This window comes from Rosa chinensis, chromosome 7 (assembly GCF_002994745.2).
Source record: "Rosa chinensis cultivar Old Blush chromosome 7, RchiOBHm-V2, whole genome shotgun sequence".
Lineage (NCBI taxonomy): Eukaryota > Viridiplantae > Streptophyta > Magnoliopsida > Rosales > Rosaceae > Rosa > Rosa chinensis.
In genome coordinates, this window is record NC_037094.1 from 9,328,419 (window position 1) to 9,343,254 (window position 14,836).

At 38.0% G+C, this 14,836-nt stretch overlaps 1 protein-coding gene, 2 long non-coding RNA genes and 1 other non-coding gene across 11 annotated transcripts; all 4 read right to left on the reverse strand.

Annotated features, from left to right (window-relative positions):
• Window positions 1–4,112: 4,112 nt before the first annotated feature.
• Window positions 4,113–5,446, reverse strand: LOC121050421. Of its 2 annotated transcripts, XR_005802923.1 has the most exons (5): window positions 5,310–5,446; window positions 5,050–5,142; window positions 4,708–4,749; window positions 4,537–4,575; window positions 4,113–4,408 (listed from the first exon to the last, which is right to left on the reverse strand). It is a non-coding gene; the product is annotated as an uncharacterized LOC121050421 (long non-coding RNA). The 2 variants fall into 2 exon arrangements; XR_005802922.1 differs by lacking the exon at window positions 5,310–5,446 and having other exon boundaries at window positions 5,050–5,296.
• A 6-nt stretch (window positions 5,447–5,452) lies between these two features.
• Window positions 5,453–8,636, reverse strand: LOC112179038. Of its 7 annotated transcripts, none has more exons than XR_002927620.2 (9): window positions 8,231–8,501; window positions 7,904–7,980; window positions 7,631–7,744; window positions 7,188–7,279; window positions 6,729–6,773; window positions 6,569–6,607; window positions 6,254–6,450; window positions 5,733–5,781; window positions 5,453–5,590 (listed from the first exon to the last, which is right to left on the reverse strand). It is a non-coding gene; the product is annotated as an uncharacterized LOC112179038 (long non-coding RNA). The 7 variants fall into 7 exon arrangements; XR_005802918.1 differs by adding an exon at window positions 8,508–8,636 and having other exon boundaries at window positions 5,485–5,590; window positions 5,705–6,450; window positions 8,231–8,358; XR_002927618.2 differs by having other exon boundaries at window positions 5,485–5,590; window positions 5,705–5,781.
• Window positions 8,637–12,039: 3,403 nt separating this feature from the next.
• On the reverse strand, window positions 12,040–12,112 carry TRNAA-AGC. Its single transcript has one exon. It is a non-coding gene; the product is annotated as a tRNA-Ala (tRNA).
• Window positions 12,113–12,987: 875 nt separating this feature from the next.
• Window positions 12,988–14,574, reverse strand: LOC112180147 (F-box protein At1g67340). The gene is made up of 3 exons (XM_024318650.2): window positions 14,225–14,574; window positions 13,983–14,145; window positions 12,988–13,879 (listed from the first exon to the last, which is right to left on the reverse strand). Exons 1-3 carry the CDS (start codon window positions 14,383–14,385, stop codon window positions 13,154–13,156), a joined length of 1,050 nt encoding a protein of 349 aa, XP_024174418.1. The 5' UTR covers window positions 14,386–14,574; the 3' UTR covers window positions 12,988–13,153.
• Window positions 14,575–14,836: the final 262 nt, after the last annotated feature.

Below are 14,836 nucleotides of genomic sequence, written 5' to 3' on the forward strand. Positions count from 1 at the left end.
AAAACACTTAATGAACAATGTAAATGAAACGGTAAAAATGATGAACAGTGAAAAATGAACAGTCTTGACAGGTTAAAAAAAAAACTGGTGGAAACCCGGCCATGTCCAGTGGCAGTGAACAGTTACTTGACTGGTCGACGCCTTAACCTTTTGACATTGACATTTCTTGACTACGGGTGAACTTGCTCTAACTAATGACTTCCAAATGGCAAGTCAAATATTTGGGTTTTGCCTCCAAATGCATATACTGTCACCTGGATAATTTATAATTGAGAGAAACTTTTTACACAAGTTTCAAATAAAGTCTCAAGCAACCAAGGATTGAAAAATCGATAATATCCTCGACATTTCCACGATATTTCTAATTTTTTATGGCATCGATATATCTTTGACTTACTAAAAGAATATCGAAATAAATTTTCAAAATTTCTTGATGTTTCCGGAAATATTCAAAAAATTTGCGATATTTCCGGAAATATTCAAAATTTTCGCGAAATTCTGAGATTATTTCCACCTCTCGTGATATATGGCTCGTGAAAACGAGCCCTTATCCTTATCCAATCCGACTAAACTGATAACATCCAAAGAGGAAAACTTAAAAAATTTATAAGGTCATGTATTGCTCTTTGTGTCTGTTCCCTCTATGCTTATAAATCTTCTAATTATCTAATTTGCTAACTAGTAAACATTTGGCTCTATTAAAAAAAAAAAACTTTTCAATGTATTTCAATGGACCATTTTCTACTTTTTTTTTTGTTTATTTGAAGACTGATTTTTTTTTTCTAACATATGTATTTAATTGTAAAATATTATTATAATTAATAATTAAATCTCCTAATCTCCTATTTAAATCATTTTTGAAAATTCTCATGTAGAATTTCATATCTTTGTCTTGTTAGTATATCTTATTATACTCCAAATTACTACAAACATTAGACAATTAAGTTCATCAAACACTTTTTTTGAAATATTATAGGTAACTGATCATGTAAACATTTCATGAAAATTCATTAATGATTTCCATGTTACTCTCTAAATTTCCATAATTTTTTTTGAAAATTTACTTAGGTCAAAATTTCCTCGATATTTCCATAGAAATTTTCATTTTTTGGACTATCGATATTTCCTCAATATTCGATATTTTAGTCCTTCTCAACTGTTTTCATTTCTTTTTCTGCTCTTACACGCCACACTATTGGCCCAAAGAAAGTGGAATATTATCCATTTTGCCACTGTCGTCATCACTCTCTCTCTCTCTCTCTCTCTCTCTTCTGCAACAACTCCTTAAAGCTCCTCCTCCCTCTCAAAGTTGCAGGTGGTCGTCCTCATTTCTTTCTCTGGGGTAAAAAGCAGCCATTTCTCTTTGTCATGGCGTTCAATCCCTTCAATCCCCCAAGAAGGGGATGAACACCTCGTGTCGAGGTAGCACCGCCAGACCCAAACCCACACCATGAGCTTGAAAACTAGAACCCTCAACTATCGCTGCCTAACCCATACCCTGAAAACCAGAACCCAGCCCAAGACCCACCCTACCGGAGGCTGTGCATGGTAACCGAGTTGGCTCTCTCTCACCCAGGAGACTCCGGGAGAACCCATCGCCGTCGGCCATGACAGATCTGGTTCATCCGGACGACCAGGCAGTGTTGCAAGACATTTAGGAAGCAGGGGATGCAAACGTCCAACGGCTACCTGCAAAGAAGCGTTATGACGGCCGCAGAGTTAGTTACGGCTCGGAGCCTCCCCTCTGCCGGTCACCTTCTCCCGAACCAGAGATGCTCGGCCTGTCAGATTTCGAAAATAAAGACCCAACCTGGTAAGTTAATTAGGGAGTGTCAAGCGTTAAAATAATTTTAGTCAGCCGGCATTTACAGTTTTTTTTTTCCAAGTTTCTAGAGTCTAATGATACAGAGACAAAGGAGGATCATCTGTATCCGCGTGACGGTTCTATGTAGCGGGAGTACTTCGAATGGCTGCATACCTGGGCCTACATCTAGATTTCTAAGGGTGATGACTCGTCCTCCCATCTAGATATCACTCTGTGATTCAGTTGTCCGTCTTTGTGGGTTGCTTGTTTCATGTTAGGCTGTTTTGGTTTAATTTTTGCTTGTTTCATGTTAGGCTGTTTTGGTTTAATTTTTGCTTGTTTCATGATAGGCTGCTCTTGGTTTAATTTTTGCTTGTTTTAATTTCTTGAACATTTTTAAAATGGTTGTGTTGGCATTAAGGAATGAATCATCAGTTTATATTCCTTTGTGTAATTTCCTATAATCTTTTTATCCAATCTTTTACTTTGTGTAATACCAAGCATACAAAATGAATTCACACCAAAGTCTAAAAAAAACATAGACAAAATGGGTTTTGAAAGTGTAGGTACAAGTTTCTTGTGTGCGTGTTGGCATCCCTATACAATGCTCTAAAGAAGTCATCTGAGTCAGTTCCAGTCTGTTCGAGTTAGTCCTATGATTTAGGAAGGTCGATTTTGGGGAAGTATTTTTTGGGCTTTAAGTTATTGCGTTTCAAAGATATTTCCAATTGTTAAAATCGTTGTATTAAAGTCCTGATCGTTTTAGGATTTATTGGATATCTCTTATTGAAAGTTCTTTCCTATTAGGAGTTGTATTAGGGTTGAGTCATGATTGAGGATCTGTCATCTCCTTAATGTATTATGAAAGTGTGCGTTCTTTTGGAGGGGAGAGAGACACAAGAATTATTGGAGAGTCTTGCTTGCTTAAGATCGAGTTTCATAGAACTCCAAGACACTTGTTCCATGTTTAAGTGTTCTTGTTCATTTGCTCATGTGCATTGATTCTTTTGAGATCAATAGAGAGTCTGTGAAGTAAGAAGAGCAATAGTTGGAGATCGTTCAAGTGAAGAAGGCGTTCAAGATTGAAGACAAACTTCTCTTTAGTAATTTCTAGTGATTGTAGCCAAGCTAGTGCTACTTGAGTTTGTAAATAACATAAGGCATCATAAATAAATTGTCTTTATTTTGGGTTCTCAAGAGTAAGAGCCCCGCAGTGTTTTTAATCTCATATTTGAGGTTTTCACTACGTAACCAAAAATCCTGTGTTCTGTTTGAATTTTTGGTTTCAGCCCAGTAAGGATTGAAACGTGTCTATCAATCTCCGTTTTCCAGAAAAACGTTTCATCCAAATATTTTCAGAAAGCCTTCTTGGCTCCCATTAGACCTGTAAATAACTGGATTTGGATCAGATCGATTTAAATCCAAATCCGTTTACTTGAAGAAAAAAAAAATTGATCCAATCCCGCTCCATTAACCTGGCGGATCATTGATGGTTCGATCAAAATCCGCATCCGCTGGATTAACGGATGCCCGATCCGCAAATCTGACCCGTTTATAATTTCAAATCTTTTAAAGTTTTAAATAGTAATATTAAATTTATATCACGATACCTCATAAGATATTAATAAAATATTAAAACAACATGAACAGTATCACCAAAAGTAGGGTTACATTATCAAAATTCTTAATGCTTCTTGAAATCTTGGGTGATGGACTGTCCTTAGATTTCTGCAAAAAAATTGTTTTAAAAATTCTTAATATTTTATATTTTATAAAAATAATAATATGTTAATAAAAATAATATTTTATTATTACAAAAATGAATCATTAACGGATCGGATCGGATCGACCTAAATCCGTATTTGATCCGTTAAATAAATTGGTTAACGGATTCGGATCATTAACGGATGTTACGGATCAACGGATCAAAATTTTTTATCCAAACCCGTCCAATAACCACGGATCTGGAGCGGGTCCGGATCAAAATCCAATCCATTTACTGGTCTAGCTCTCATGGAAATCAATAGAAAAACAAGTTGGAAATTTTCCAATGTGGCTTTTTTAATTTTTAGTTTTAATTTCATGAACTTTTGAAAATGGTTGTGTTGGCAGTTGGCATCAAGGAATGAATCATCAGTTTATATTCCTTTGTGTAATTTCCTTTTATCATTTGATCCAATCTTTTACTTTTGTGTAATACCAAGGATACAAAATGAATTCGTACCAAGTCTCAAAAAAACATAGACAAAATGGGTTTTAAAAGCCTTCTCGGCTCCCATGGAAAATCAGCAGAAAAACAAGTTAGAAATGTTCAAATGTGGCCTGTAAATTTTATTTTGGAAAGAGCTAAAATTACATAACGTCCAATAAATATGTTAATGCTTCCTTTCAAGTCATTGGGGTAATATTTGGTACAAGACCAGCCCATTACATTCACAAGCACAAAGCTTGAATTTTCTTCATCAATCGGGACACTTTACGATCCAGCTTTAACCTCCTGGCAACAGCTACAGGATCTTCGTTTTTCATAAAACAGCATTCCACAACTGACCTGAACGGCCTCAATCCTGAAGCTGAATTCCCTACTGCAACCACCCTGCATTCCTATTCATTTCAGGCAAGTAAAATCATCAAATTCATAATTCTCACATTTGGATGTACTGAGGTCAAGAAAAAGAACATTTGCTATATAGCTTTAGCTCATAAGAATCACGAAGGAACAGTATCCTTACATTTATGTAAATATCACACTTCAAAAGACGTGCAACTGCCTGCATCCAAATCATATTGTTAGAAGATTTTAACTATCAGATACAATGTAAAGCTATAGATGATTTGCCTTAAATACATTTATTTCTTTTGAAAGGGATAATCAGTAGAGCATAATTAGATAATTTCTGCACCTATGAGTTGTGATTCAACCGTTCCCTGTTTTTAGCACAGTCCTGCATACAAAAGAAGAATTCAGGAAAGAAGTCAGCTTTACCCCTCATCTCCAGCAGTAATATATTTGGTCTAACTAATCATGGACCAGCTACCTAGAAATCAAATATTGCACATATTATCCTCACACTAACTAATACAATAAAACTAAACACCCTCTGAACCCCTTTAACAAAAAACTTTAATCACTACATTCATTACAGCACTAAACTAAGTGTTCTGTACCACGACTACACGGAGTGCTTCCAAACACAAGAGATTTTAACAAGATTTGTTTAAGAAAGCTAAGCAACACTACCCACCTTCTCAATCTCATATTTTGCGCAAAGTCCACCATCCTGAAACGCAGTCTTGATGACTTCATATTGCAGGTGGCCATTCAGTATTTCTGCTGCCTGAACCAAAATGTTATGTCCTCAAATAAAATAAAACAAATTGGTACAAAAGAGCACATAATTTCCAAGTAACAAATAAAGCAATATGAAATATCATTAGTGGTAAAAAAAATTGAACCTCAGATCTGAAAGAATGAATGAATTACGTTGAAATGAAAAATGAATACCTTTCCTATAGCTTAGAAACTACATCAATTCATGAGACTAGCTCATCTGGTTTACAAAGAAATTGTGGTTTACGAAGTATCACTATTTTGTGAACCACATGAGTGCTATTATTAAACCCCAAACGGCCAAACCACAAGTACCATTTGTAACTTCTGGGCAAACAATAACAAAGGATCTGAATACTAGTTGTAGACAAAAGTTCAAGAAAAGCCCCAGCCTGGTCCACAATATCTGGATGCATAGTCCTTCTGGTAGTTGATATTGTCAAGCTACGCTCAGCCTGACAAAATTTAGAATACAAGAATTTCATTTGTGAATTAAATTACAAATTATTTGAAATAAACAACGTATCAATAATTCAAACATTTCCATTAAAAGTTTTTTTGTGACATACTGTATTCAGAGTGCAAGAAATGCCATACCCTTTTAAAAACCGGTGCACAAAAGGCCAAGCTTCTTGCACCTCATTTTCTGCACAAAACAATGCAAAAGGATAATGGTGAGAGTGTCACTTATTAATAGAAAAATGAAGTCACAGAAGAGTAGGTTCACGTGGAAAATTATATTGATTTTTATACAGCCAGTGGAGATGCAAACTTCCCTTATAATGCATATGCGTTAAATGACTCAAGGTTAATGCCAAAATACATGTATACTATGTAACACTTGAATATTCACCATTAAGTAGTCTTCAACCTTTTTCATCATAAGTGGTTGAAATGGATCAAAAACTTGATGGATTGTTATGGCAAGCATTCATACAAGCGATTTGCCTTCAGCTCAAAACTAAAAGCTTCAGACACCAAATGATACTATAAAATCTTCAATTTCCCTAAATCACTAAATTGCCTAACAAGTAAATAAGGTAACTCGGCCTATTACGACGCATGAAGAATAAGAGGTTACTTCAAGCATGCCATATAAATACAAAAAAGGGCCACACTTCTCCATTCCAATGTCATCGACATTTGGTTGTTGAAGTTCAATCGCCCCATATTTCTTTGCACGCATCTGTAAGGATTCTGTTGTCAACTCCCTCATACAAGTTTCTGGATTCATGTCATTAACAATGCAGTCAATGACAACCTTCCTGACCGTCAAGAATGATGGAGCTGGACCCACTGCAGCAAGATTGTTTTCCTGTTCATTAATGAAGCAAATTAAAGGTCAGTAAATTGATGATCTCTCTTAACCTTCACCCCTAAGATGAGAATACCCGTGTTATAATAAGCATAAAAAATCACCAGGAGTTACTTACATTAAGAAAAAGCTTGCAACCCGTCAGTGCTGCAAGTGCCTGCATACAAATATTATGATGAAAAAAAGAAAAGAAAGAAGAGTTAAGTATTAAAGTAGCTACATATCAGAACGTAAAGCTAGATTTATAATGTAGAAACATGAGAAACACATTTGTGTACCTGTAGGGAGCAGGCAAGACATTCCCATTGTTTGATAAATTTCTCCTGCACGCAATAGTAGAGAACTAGAGATTACAAAAGGCTAGACTGAAAAGTGATCTCCAGCATTACAAATGAAGAGGTGTTCGGTCTGACTTATGGAATAGCTGGGGAAGAAGCCAAATTCAGGCTCGTACCATTCATATGATTATCCTCACATTATTGACTTATGGAATAGCTAGGGAAGAAGTCAAATTCAGGCTCATACCACTCATATGATTATCCTCACATTACTTAATTCATTTTCACTAACACGTAGAAGAACTCTAAACCTTTATCAAACAAAATCTCTAAACCTTTCAACAACATATTGTGTAGCATCACAATTACATTGCATGCTTCCAAAAACCTAAATAATAAGCGCACATTTTTTTTTTTTTTAAGAATACAACGTGAGAAGGAAACTTATGCCATACGAACCTTTTTTATCCCAAATTTTGAGCAAAGTCCGCCCTCTTGTTCCCAATCTTGATGAGGATATGTCTCCGATCACCATTTAGTGTTTCTATTGCCTGAAATCAAAATGTTGTGCACTCAAATCAGAAATTAATATAACATCAGCTTCACTGAAAAGTACTTGAGCAGCATAGGTATCGTATCTCATATCTCAGATATACAAGGATAAAGTGTCACTGACCATGCAGTAACATGTATATATTCTGCAATAAAACATTACTTGTATGTGATTACTATTAACATGAAACAAAAATATTTTACAAGATGTTGCCTAAGAAGAGAAAGAATGACATTGACAGAAGGGACAAAAATGGCTTGATACAAGTTTGGTAAGTAGAGCAAAATCATGTGGACGAAAAGAATAGCTCCTTAGTTATTAGAAAAAAGAGAGGATCTGTTGTGTGTACCATATGTGGTGGAACATGAGTTGCTGTCAAAAGTTCAGCGAGACGCCTAGCCTTGATAAAATAATTTCGGCCCTTAGTCCTTCTGGTTGTTGAGGTTGTCAAAGAACGCTCGGCCTGACCACAATTTGAGATATAACATTACATTTGTCCATCACATCTAACATAATTTGGAATAAACTGCTGATCAATCTAGCTTAAATTTCACAAAGATCAACAATTCGTATCTACATTACAGCGAGTGGTTGTAAGCGATATAAATATATATTGGCATACCAGATTCAAAGCGCATGCAATGCCATAGTCTTCTAAAGACGATTCGACCACCGGCCATATGTCCTGCAACTTGTTTTCTGTACAAAACAATGCAGAGGATCAAAAAAGTAATGGAGCAAGTCATCATGGAAAATTAAGCAACATTGCTACAGTATAAAGCAACAACGAATTAGAGGTGTAATTGTGGATATAAACATGGTCAATTTATTGTTACAAGCGTAAAACCGATGAGTAGTGAAACAGCCGGGGATGGCCAGATCTAACCTTGGATAAAAAAAATATAAAAAACAAAACAAAGAAAGAGCGAAGGTTTAGCAAAGTAGGTACCGTATTTTTCATGGAAGGAGGCAGAGAAAGTGGTTTCGTTCCTTCGTAGAAGGGTCGATCTCCATGGAATCAACTTTCTGCTGCACCATCGTCGCGATTGTTGATTTCGAAATTCAAACGCTCAAACCCTGAAGAGAATAATATATCAGAAAAATCCCGAGGACACCTAATCTCATAACAGAACGGTAACTAGTTTCTCTCAAATCCTTAACTATATAGAATAGTTGTCTCTCTCTCTCTCTCTCTCACTCTCTCAGAAAAATTGAAAAAGTTATACCGCCATTTCATTTCATGCTCTGCCACCTAGAGCCGCTCTTGTTGCATTCAAGTTTTCTAGAGGAGTAAGAGGAGAGCACCTTCTGCCGAACGACATCGTTTTGGCTCTTCGACGTTGGTCGCAGTCTTTTTTTTTTTTTGAAGAATTTGGTCGCAGTAAATTGTTTTGCGGCTTTTGCCTATTGAGTGATACCTGTTTTTGTCTATTGAGCGATGGTCATCTTTCGTTTTTTTTTTTAAGAGTTTTTTTTTTTCTTCAAACTATACACCACAAATTATAATAGGTTTATTAAAAAAAAAAAAAAATACTCTAGGTGGTTGAAAGCCGCTTGCTGGTCTACGATATTTGTGATATATCTCCGATAAAGTGAAGAATTTTATGATATATCTCCAATAAAGTGAAGAAATATTTGTAAAAAATAATTTTACACTTTATCTGTAAATAAATATCTGTATATCCTCAATAAAATAAAGAAATATCTGTGTAAAATCATTTTTGGTCTACATATTTGTGATATATCTCCAATAAATTGAAGAATTTTAGGATATATCCCTAATAAAGTGAAGAAATATATGTTCACCCCAATAAAGTGAAGAAATATCTGTGTAAAATCATTTTTTACAGATAAAGTGTAAAATTATTTTTTACAGATATTTCTTCACTTTATTAGGGATATATCCTATATTCTTCACTTTATCGTAGATATATTACAAATATCGTAGACCAGTGAGCGGTTTTCAACCACCTAGAGTTTTTTTTTGTTTTTATGAACCTATTATAACTTGTGGTGTATAGGTTGAAGACAAAAAAAAAAACGAAGAAATAGAAAAAAAAAAAACAGAAAAGAAAAAAATTTATTTTTTTATGTTGAAATGACCATTTTAGCCCTCAAATGTCAGAGTTAACGTTCAATTTGGACGGAATAGAAGAAATTGGGTACGGCTGATTGAAATTTGAAAGTTTAGGGGGTAAAAAGTCAAAATTAAAAGTAGAGGGGGTGAATTGATGACACCCCCAAACCTCAGGGGGGTAAACTGTAATTAACCATTTTAGTTATCTCGCTCATAAATATAGAGAGCAAAATGAGGCTCTCTATAATTTAAAACATTTATTTTGAGTTATTTTATATAATTTAAAAATACATTAGACTACTTAATCTTCATTTAAAAAATAATATAAATTCACATTAGCTAAATCAGAGAGCACTGATACAGACGTATTTTTAAAGTGACTAGCTAAATTGACTTTTTAACTATTTTTGTTAAAATTTAACTCAAAAACGACTAGTGTTGCAAAAGATGCTCTAATCCATTTTGTTAAAAGATGGCCTCTCGAAATAATTTTTCCTTTGCAGACTTAAGCTATTCAACTATCAAAGTCAGATTCGATTGTCTCGTAAAGACAAAAAATAATAATAATCTAAAATCACTCTTTAGATTATTATTTTTTTGATACCCAAGATTTAGGTTACTCTCTATGAGAGGTAGGTGGAGGCCGTGGACTCCTGGCGGCGGTTCTGCTAATTGGGTTAGAGGAGATGGGGTTTCCTTCTCATCTAGTCGCTAGGAGATTGAGGATGGCAGGGTTCCCCGTCGTCGGATTCTCAAAATTTGGGGCAATGAAGAGCTTCTGTCTCGGGTGGTTTTTCACGGCAGCGGCAATGGTTTCGGGTCTTTCTTGACCCGGGATGTTTTGGAAGGTTTGGTTGGTCGGGTCGCGGAGTGGAGCACCGGGGGGAGGTCTGCCTCCTCGGGATTTCGTTTTGTGCCAGGCGGCTGGGTGGGGATGGTGGCTGATGACTGGTCGCCGTACAAGGAGGCTTGCATGGTTGGGCTAACAGATGCAGCGCTGATCCGTGCTGGAGCGAGGTTGGTTGCTGGTGGGAGAGGCGACGACCAGAGGTGGATGACCTCCCAGTCCGGCGTTGTCAACTGGAGGCGATCTGGTGTGCTGCCATACTTGATTTGGGTGCCCATGAGTTTGGGTGGCCATAGCAGGTCCAGTTGGGCTTGGAACCCTTCTGGGCCTAGTGCTAGGGTTTCCCATTCTTTTGGGCTTCTGATTGGTATATGGGACAGTTGGACTGCTTGGCTGAATTTGTTTACTTTTAATTATTTTTATGTAAGAATTTATTCCCCTATGGGGAATGAATTCGTAGGTTCTCTATGAGATTTGTCGCCAAAAATACTCGGAATGTCTTGGCCTTTTGATTTTCTAGGACATTTTAGGGTAGATTTTGGCTGAGCTTCATGGTCTTTAAAAATGTTGAATTACTTAGGTAGTGACTCTTTTGACAGTCCCACAGGGATGTGTCATTATGTGTAATTTCGCTGATAAATGAAATGAGTTGACAATTTTTTCAACAAAAAAAAAAAACTATCAAAGTCAGATTCTTTTCGTAAGCAAAGGCAAAATATAACAGTAATTTATTCTCTTTTGATGGTTAAAGCGTTGCTCGCAAAAAAATTGGGTTTTATTAGTCAAGACTTATATAACATGAGGCTTGTCTAATATTACTGGCAGAATAAAAGAGTAATAATGCCTCCAAATTCCACTCCAATTAACAATGAATGAGAAACAAAATCAGAGATAGGAGATATATATCAAAGATTGAAAGCTATTGGCTCCCCAATAGTCTCTACAAGAACAGATACCACCTTGCAAAGAGGTGAAAACGAATCCTGTATATCCCGGCCCTCACAGTTATTAGCACGCTCCTATCTAGCAATGGCAACCATGAAAGATGCGAAGCTTTCTAGAGATTCTGATTTCTGTTGCAGGACATGTTTTCGTGATTCCATGACAATTCATAGTTCTCACTTAAGTCACAAGGACGAGTAATTACCTAGGTTAAGGAAAAGATTAGAAGACGTACTCATGCTGCAAGTGCCTGCAAATGATATTGTGAAGTGATCGAAGAGACTTATCAGAATGTAAAGCAAAGAGATTATTTTTCCTTTGAAGTTTGAACAGACTAATCAGAATGTAGAGCAAACTCAGCAAAGAGATCATTTTTCCTTTTTGTTCTATGTCTTTTTGAGTGGGAACACCAGTAAAACATGTATGCAACTCTAGCAAGCAGGGCAAGACACGCACGTTCCCGTTGTTTATCAAATTGATCTTGCACACAGTGTAGAGATTATAAAGGGCAAAGGCTGAAAGCGGCTTTCGTATCACTATTCTAATAAGATTGATCAATTCCTGCTTCTCTAACAACACCTAATGAACTCTAAACCTTCATAATATCAAACAAGAGCTCTGAGCCTTTCACAAAAGTACAATGCTATAACTAAAAGGTGCAGCATCACAATTCCATTTAATGGTTCCATATATTCTATATAATAAGAGCTGAACTCGTTTGGCACCTTGTTTTTTTTTCATGGAAGAAGGCCGAGAAAGAAGTCTCGTTCGAAGAATAAGGGGACGGACTTGTCAATGTTCAGCGGAACGACGCCGCTTTCCATCGTCGCAGAGTCGATAAGATGAATTGATTAAAACTTTCCTAATCAAGGAAGGGAGCGGGAAAAAAAAATGGAGATGCGGGGTATCGATCCCCGTACCTCTCGCATGCTAAGCGAGCGCTCTACCATCTGAGCTACATCCCCGTTGTGGATTAAAACATTGTATTTCAAAATTTGTTAAGCTCTACTGACTACTGAGTGAAACTAAACGCTAAACACATAGCAGAAACAGATCGACCCTCATTAAAATAAGGACAAGGTTGGAGGTGGCCCATGGCCTCGCTTTGTGCCGTACAAAACAAGTAAATGGGTAGAATAAAATGCACCGTGCATGACTTAAATCCCGTGTCAATGCGACTAAATCACATTCATATATTTGACCAAACCAACCACTATGGATCCGCCGTGCACACAAGAATGGCTACGAGTCTTAATACTTGTCCCCAATATCGTTTTCACTGTAAAGTAGCACTTCAAAGACCTCGTAAAGTAGCACTTCAACGACCTCCTATATTATTTGATATAGTAAATTGGTAAAGATCGTCAACACCATTGACTAATTTAACACTTCCGACAATAGTAAAAATATTTTCCACTAGTAAGCAATTGATTCGGCCACAAGAACATCATACGGTTCCATTTCTAATCATCTATTCTCATTTTGCTTCCACGATCCATCACCCCATCAATTTACAACTAGATTTTGGAAACCAAAAAAAATTAAGATTGCCTTCCTTCTTTTACATCTCACCTCTTCAAGTGAACTTCATTAGTGGGATCTTATTTACAAGATGCGTAAAAAGCGTCTCATTATGGTTTCCCATCATCTTTTTTTCTACTAATTTTTTAATTTCTTTTTCCAGTCCATCATCCTATAGAAAAAAACAAATTCGACAAACAAATCTTTGCCGGTAAGATGTGTTTTAAGCGTGTTTAACATTGATTTGAACTCATTTGTCTAATATCTCAATCCGAATATCAATCCGAATATTGCGCTACCCTAACAACTTGACATAATATAAAGTCCAATATTAAATATTCACTCATATCTTAAATAGCCAAAATCCCCATCTGTACTGTGGTCATGAACTAAAAAGTATTCCAGGAAAAAAAAAAAACTAATAAATGATAATAATTTCACCCAAATTAATAAAATAAATTTCTTTTCTTTTTAATATCCCCATATTATTCCACCACCACATTCTCACCCTCTCCGCCTTCAACTCCATCACCACCGCCACCGCCACCGCCATCAACCCCTAGCCACCGTTCGATCGGCTTACACTGAACCTTGTGCCTCAGCTTCCAATCCAGCGCTTGACACCCACGCGAGCAGTAATTGACCGTACCACAAACCGAGCACCTCCGAAACTCGTGCGGCCTCGTCTCGGGCCTCCCGCACCCCACGTGCGAGCACATCCTCAGCCCAACGCCCTCCAACCACCGACCCGACCCGAACCACTCCTTCATGAACCGGTTCGCCGGGTGGACCTCCGGCCCGGGAACGTTGCACCCAAAGTCGCTCAGCAGCGGGCAACTAACCAACCCCGTCAGGCACGCGTAGAAGTGCTGGTACTGGTGGGACCGCCACGTGGCGGAGGTTATAACCGTCGCGAGCTCCTGCGCGTTGGCCTGGACTATGAGGCGTCGTCCCTCCGAGACGTTCTGGCGGACACCGTAACCGTCCTGGAGGCAATGCCCGAGCTCGCGGAGCGCGTCGATGTGGCCGAGCCCGGCGGCGCGTGCGCAGAGAGCCACGCCGGCGCGTAGGTCCTTCTCTTTCTTGGAGCCGCCGCTGCCGTTGAACTGAATCACGGCGAGGGAGTAGAGCGCACGCGTGTGGCACCGCATGGCGGCCTTGGCCATTAGCGAAGCGCCACTGCCTCGGTTTTGTAAGCAATAAAATCGGATCTGTAACGGCAAAGACGTAAAACCGAATCATTTTCCGAGAGGAAATTTTTTTTTTTTTTTTTTCAATTAATCCGCTAACTAATGACTGGAAAAATTGACTGACCATTCCGAGAGTGTAGCAAGCTTCGATGTTACCGGCGCTAACGCAGAGCTTGAGAAAGCGGTGAGCCGAGTCGGACCAGTTCTTGGCCTTGATAGCAAAAGCTCCTGGACCGGCTTTCGATAGTACCAGAGAGTGAAGCCCGAACCGGTTTAATCTCTTGCATCTAATATTAAAAAAAAAAAATCGAGGAAATAAAAAACTGTTCACTGAGATATCACAGAATTCGAAGAAGCGGTGCTTACGTGATGAGGACGTTGATGAGATCGGAGGGAGAGGAAGCGGAGGAGCTGAGCTTGCAGAGGATGAAGACGACGAGATCGTCAGGCAAGTCGTCGAAGAAATCCGATTGTGCAGCGGCGGCGGTGGTTCTTCTAGAGGTTCTGAGCCTTTTCCTGTTCGTCATGCTTTACCTCACATGCTTGACGTGCTTTCCGAGCTGTCAGTGCGGGTTCAGGCTTGTTTTTTCTCGGGTCGGGTAGTCGGGTTGAGCGTTTCGTTTTTGCAGAGAGAGTAGTTGCTTTGGCTCTATTTCACGTTTTTGTGTGCAGAGAGAGAGAGAGAGCGAGAGAGAGAGTGGGTAAAAGACGAGAGGAGAGGAGTTGGGAGGGGCTTATATACAAGGAGCAGTGAGGAGGTCAGGAGAGGAGACCAATGCGTGGACCCCACAAAATGAGAAAAATGAAATTTAATAAAGGAAATGAATCTGAATAAAAGGGGAGGTTTTTTTTAATTACTTTTTTTTAATATTTTTTGGTGGGAATTAAATTGGGGACGCTCTCTGTATTCATTGCGAATGGCTTTAGAGGTCAGACACTGGCCGTGGACCGCTATTTAAGTGGAAGCTCAGACTCGTA

Bases quoted from the DNA above. Each gene is read 5' to 3' on its own strand.
- LOC112180147 (XM_024318650.2), bottom strand. From the start codon at position 14,385: ATGACGAACAGGAAAAGGCTCAGAACCTCTAGAAGAACCACCGCCGCC. The intron at 14,146-14,224 runs GTAAGCACCGCT...TTTTAATATTAG, and splicing joins CTCATCAACGTCCTCATCAC to ATGCAAGAGATTAAACCGGT. The intron at 13,880-13,982 runs GTCAGTCAATTT...TTGCCGTTACAG, and splicing joins CTTGCTACACTCTCGGAATG to ATCCGATTTTATTGCTTACA.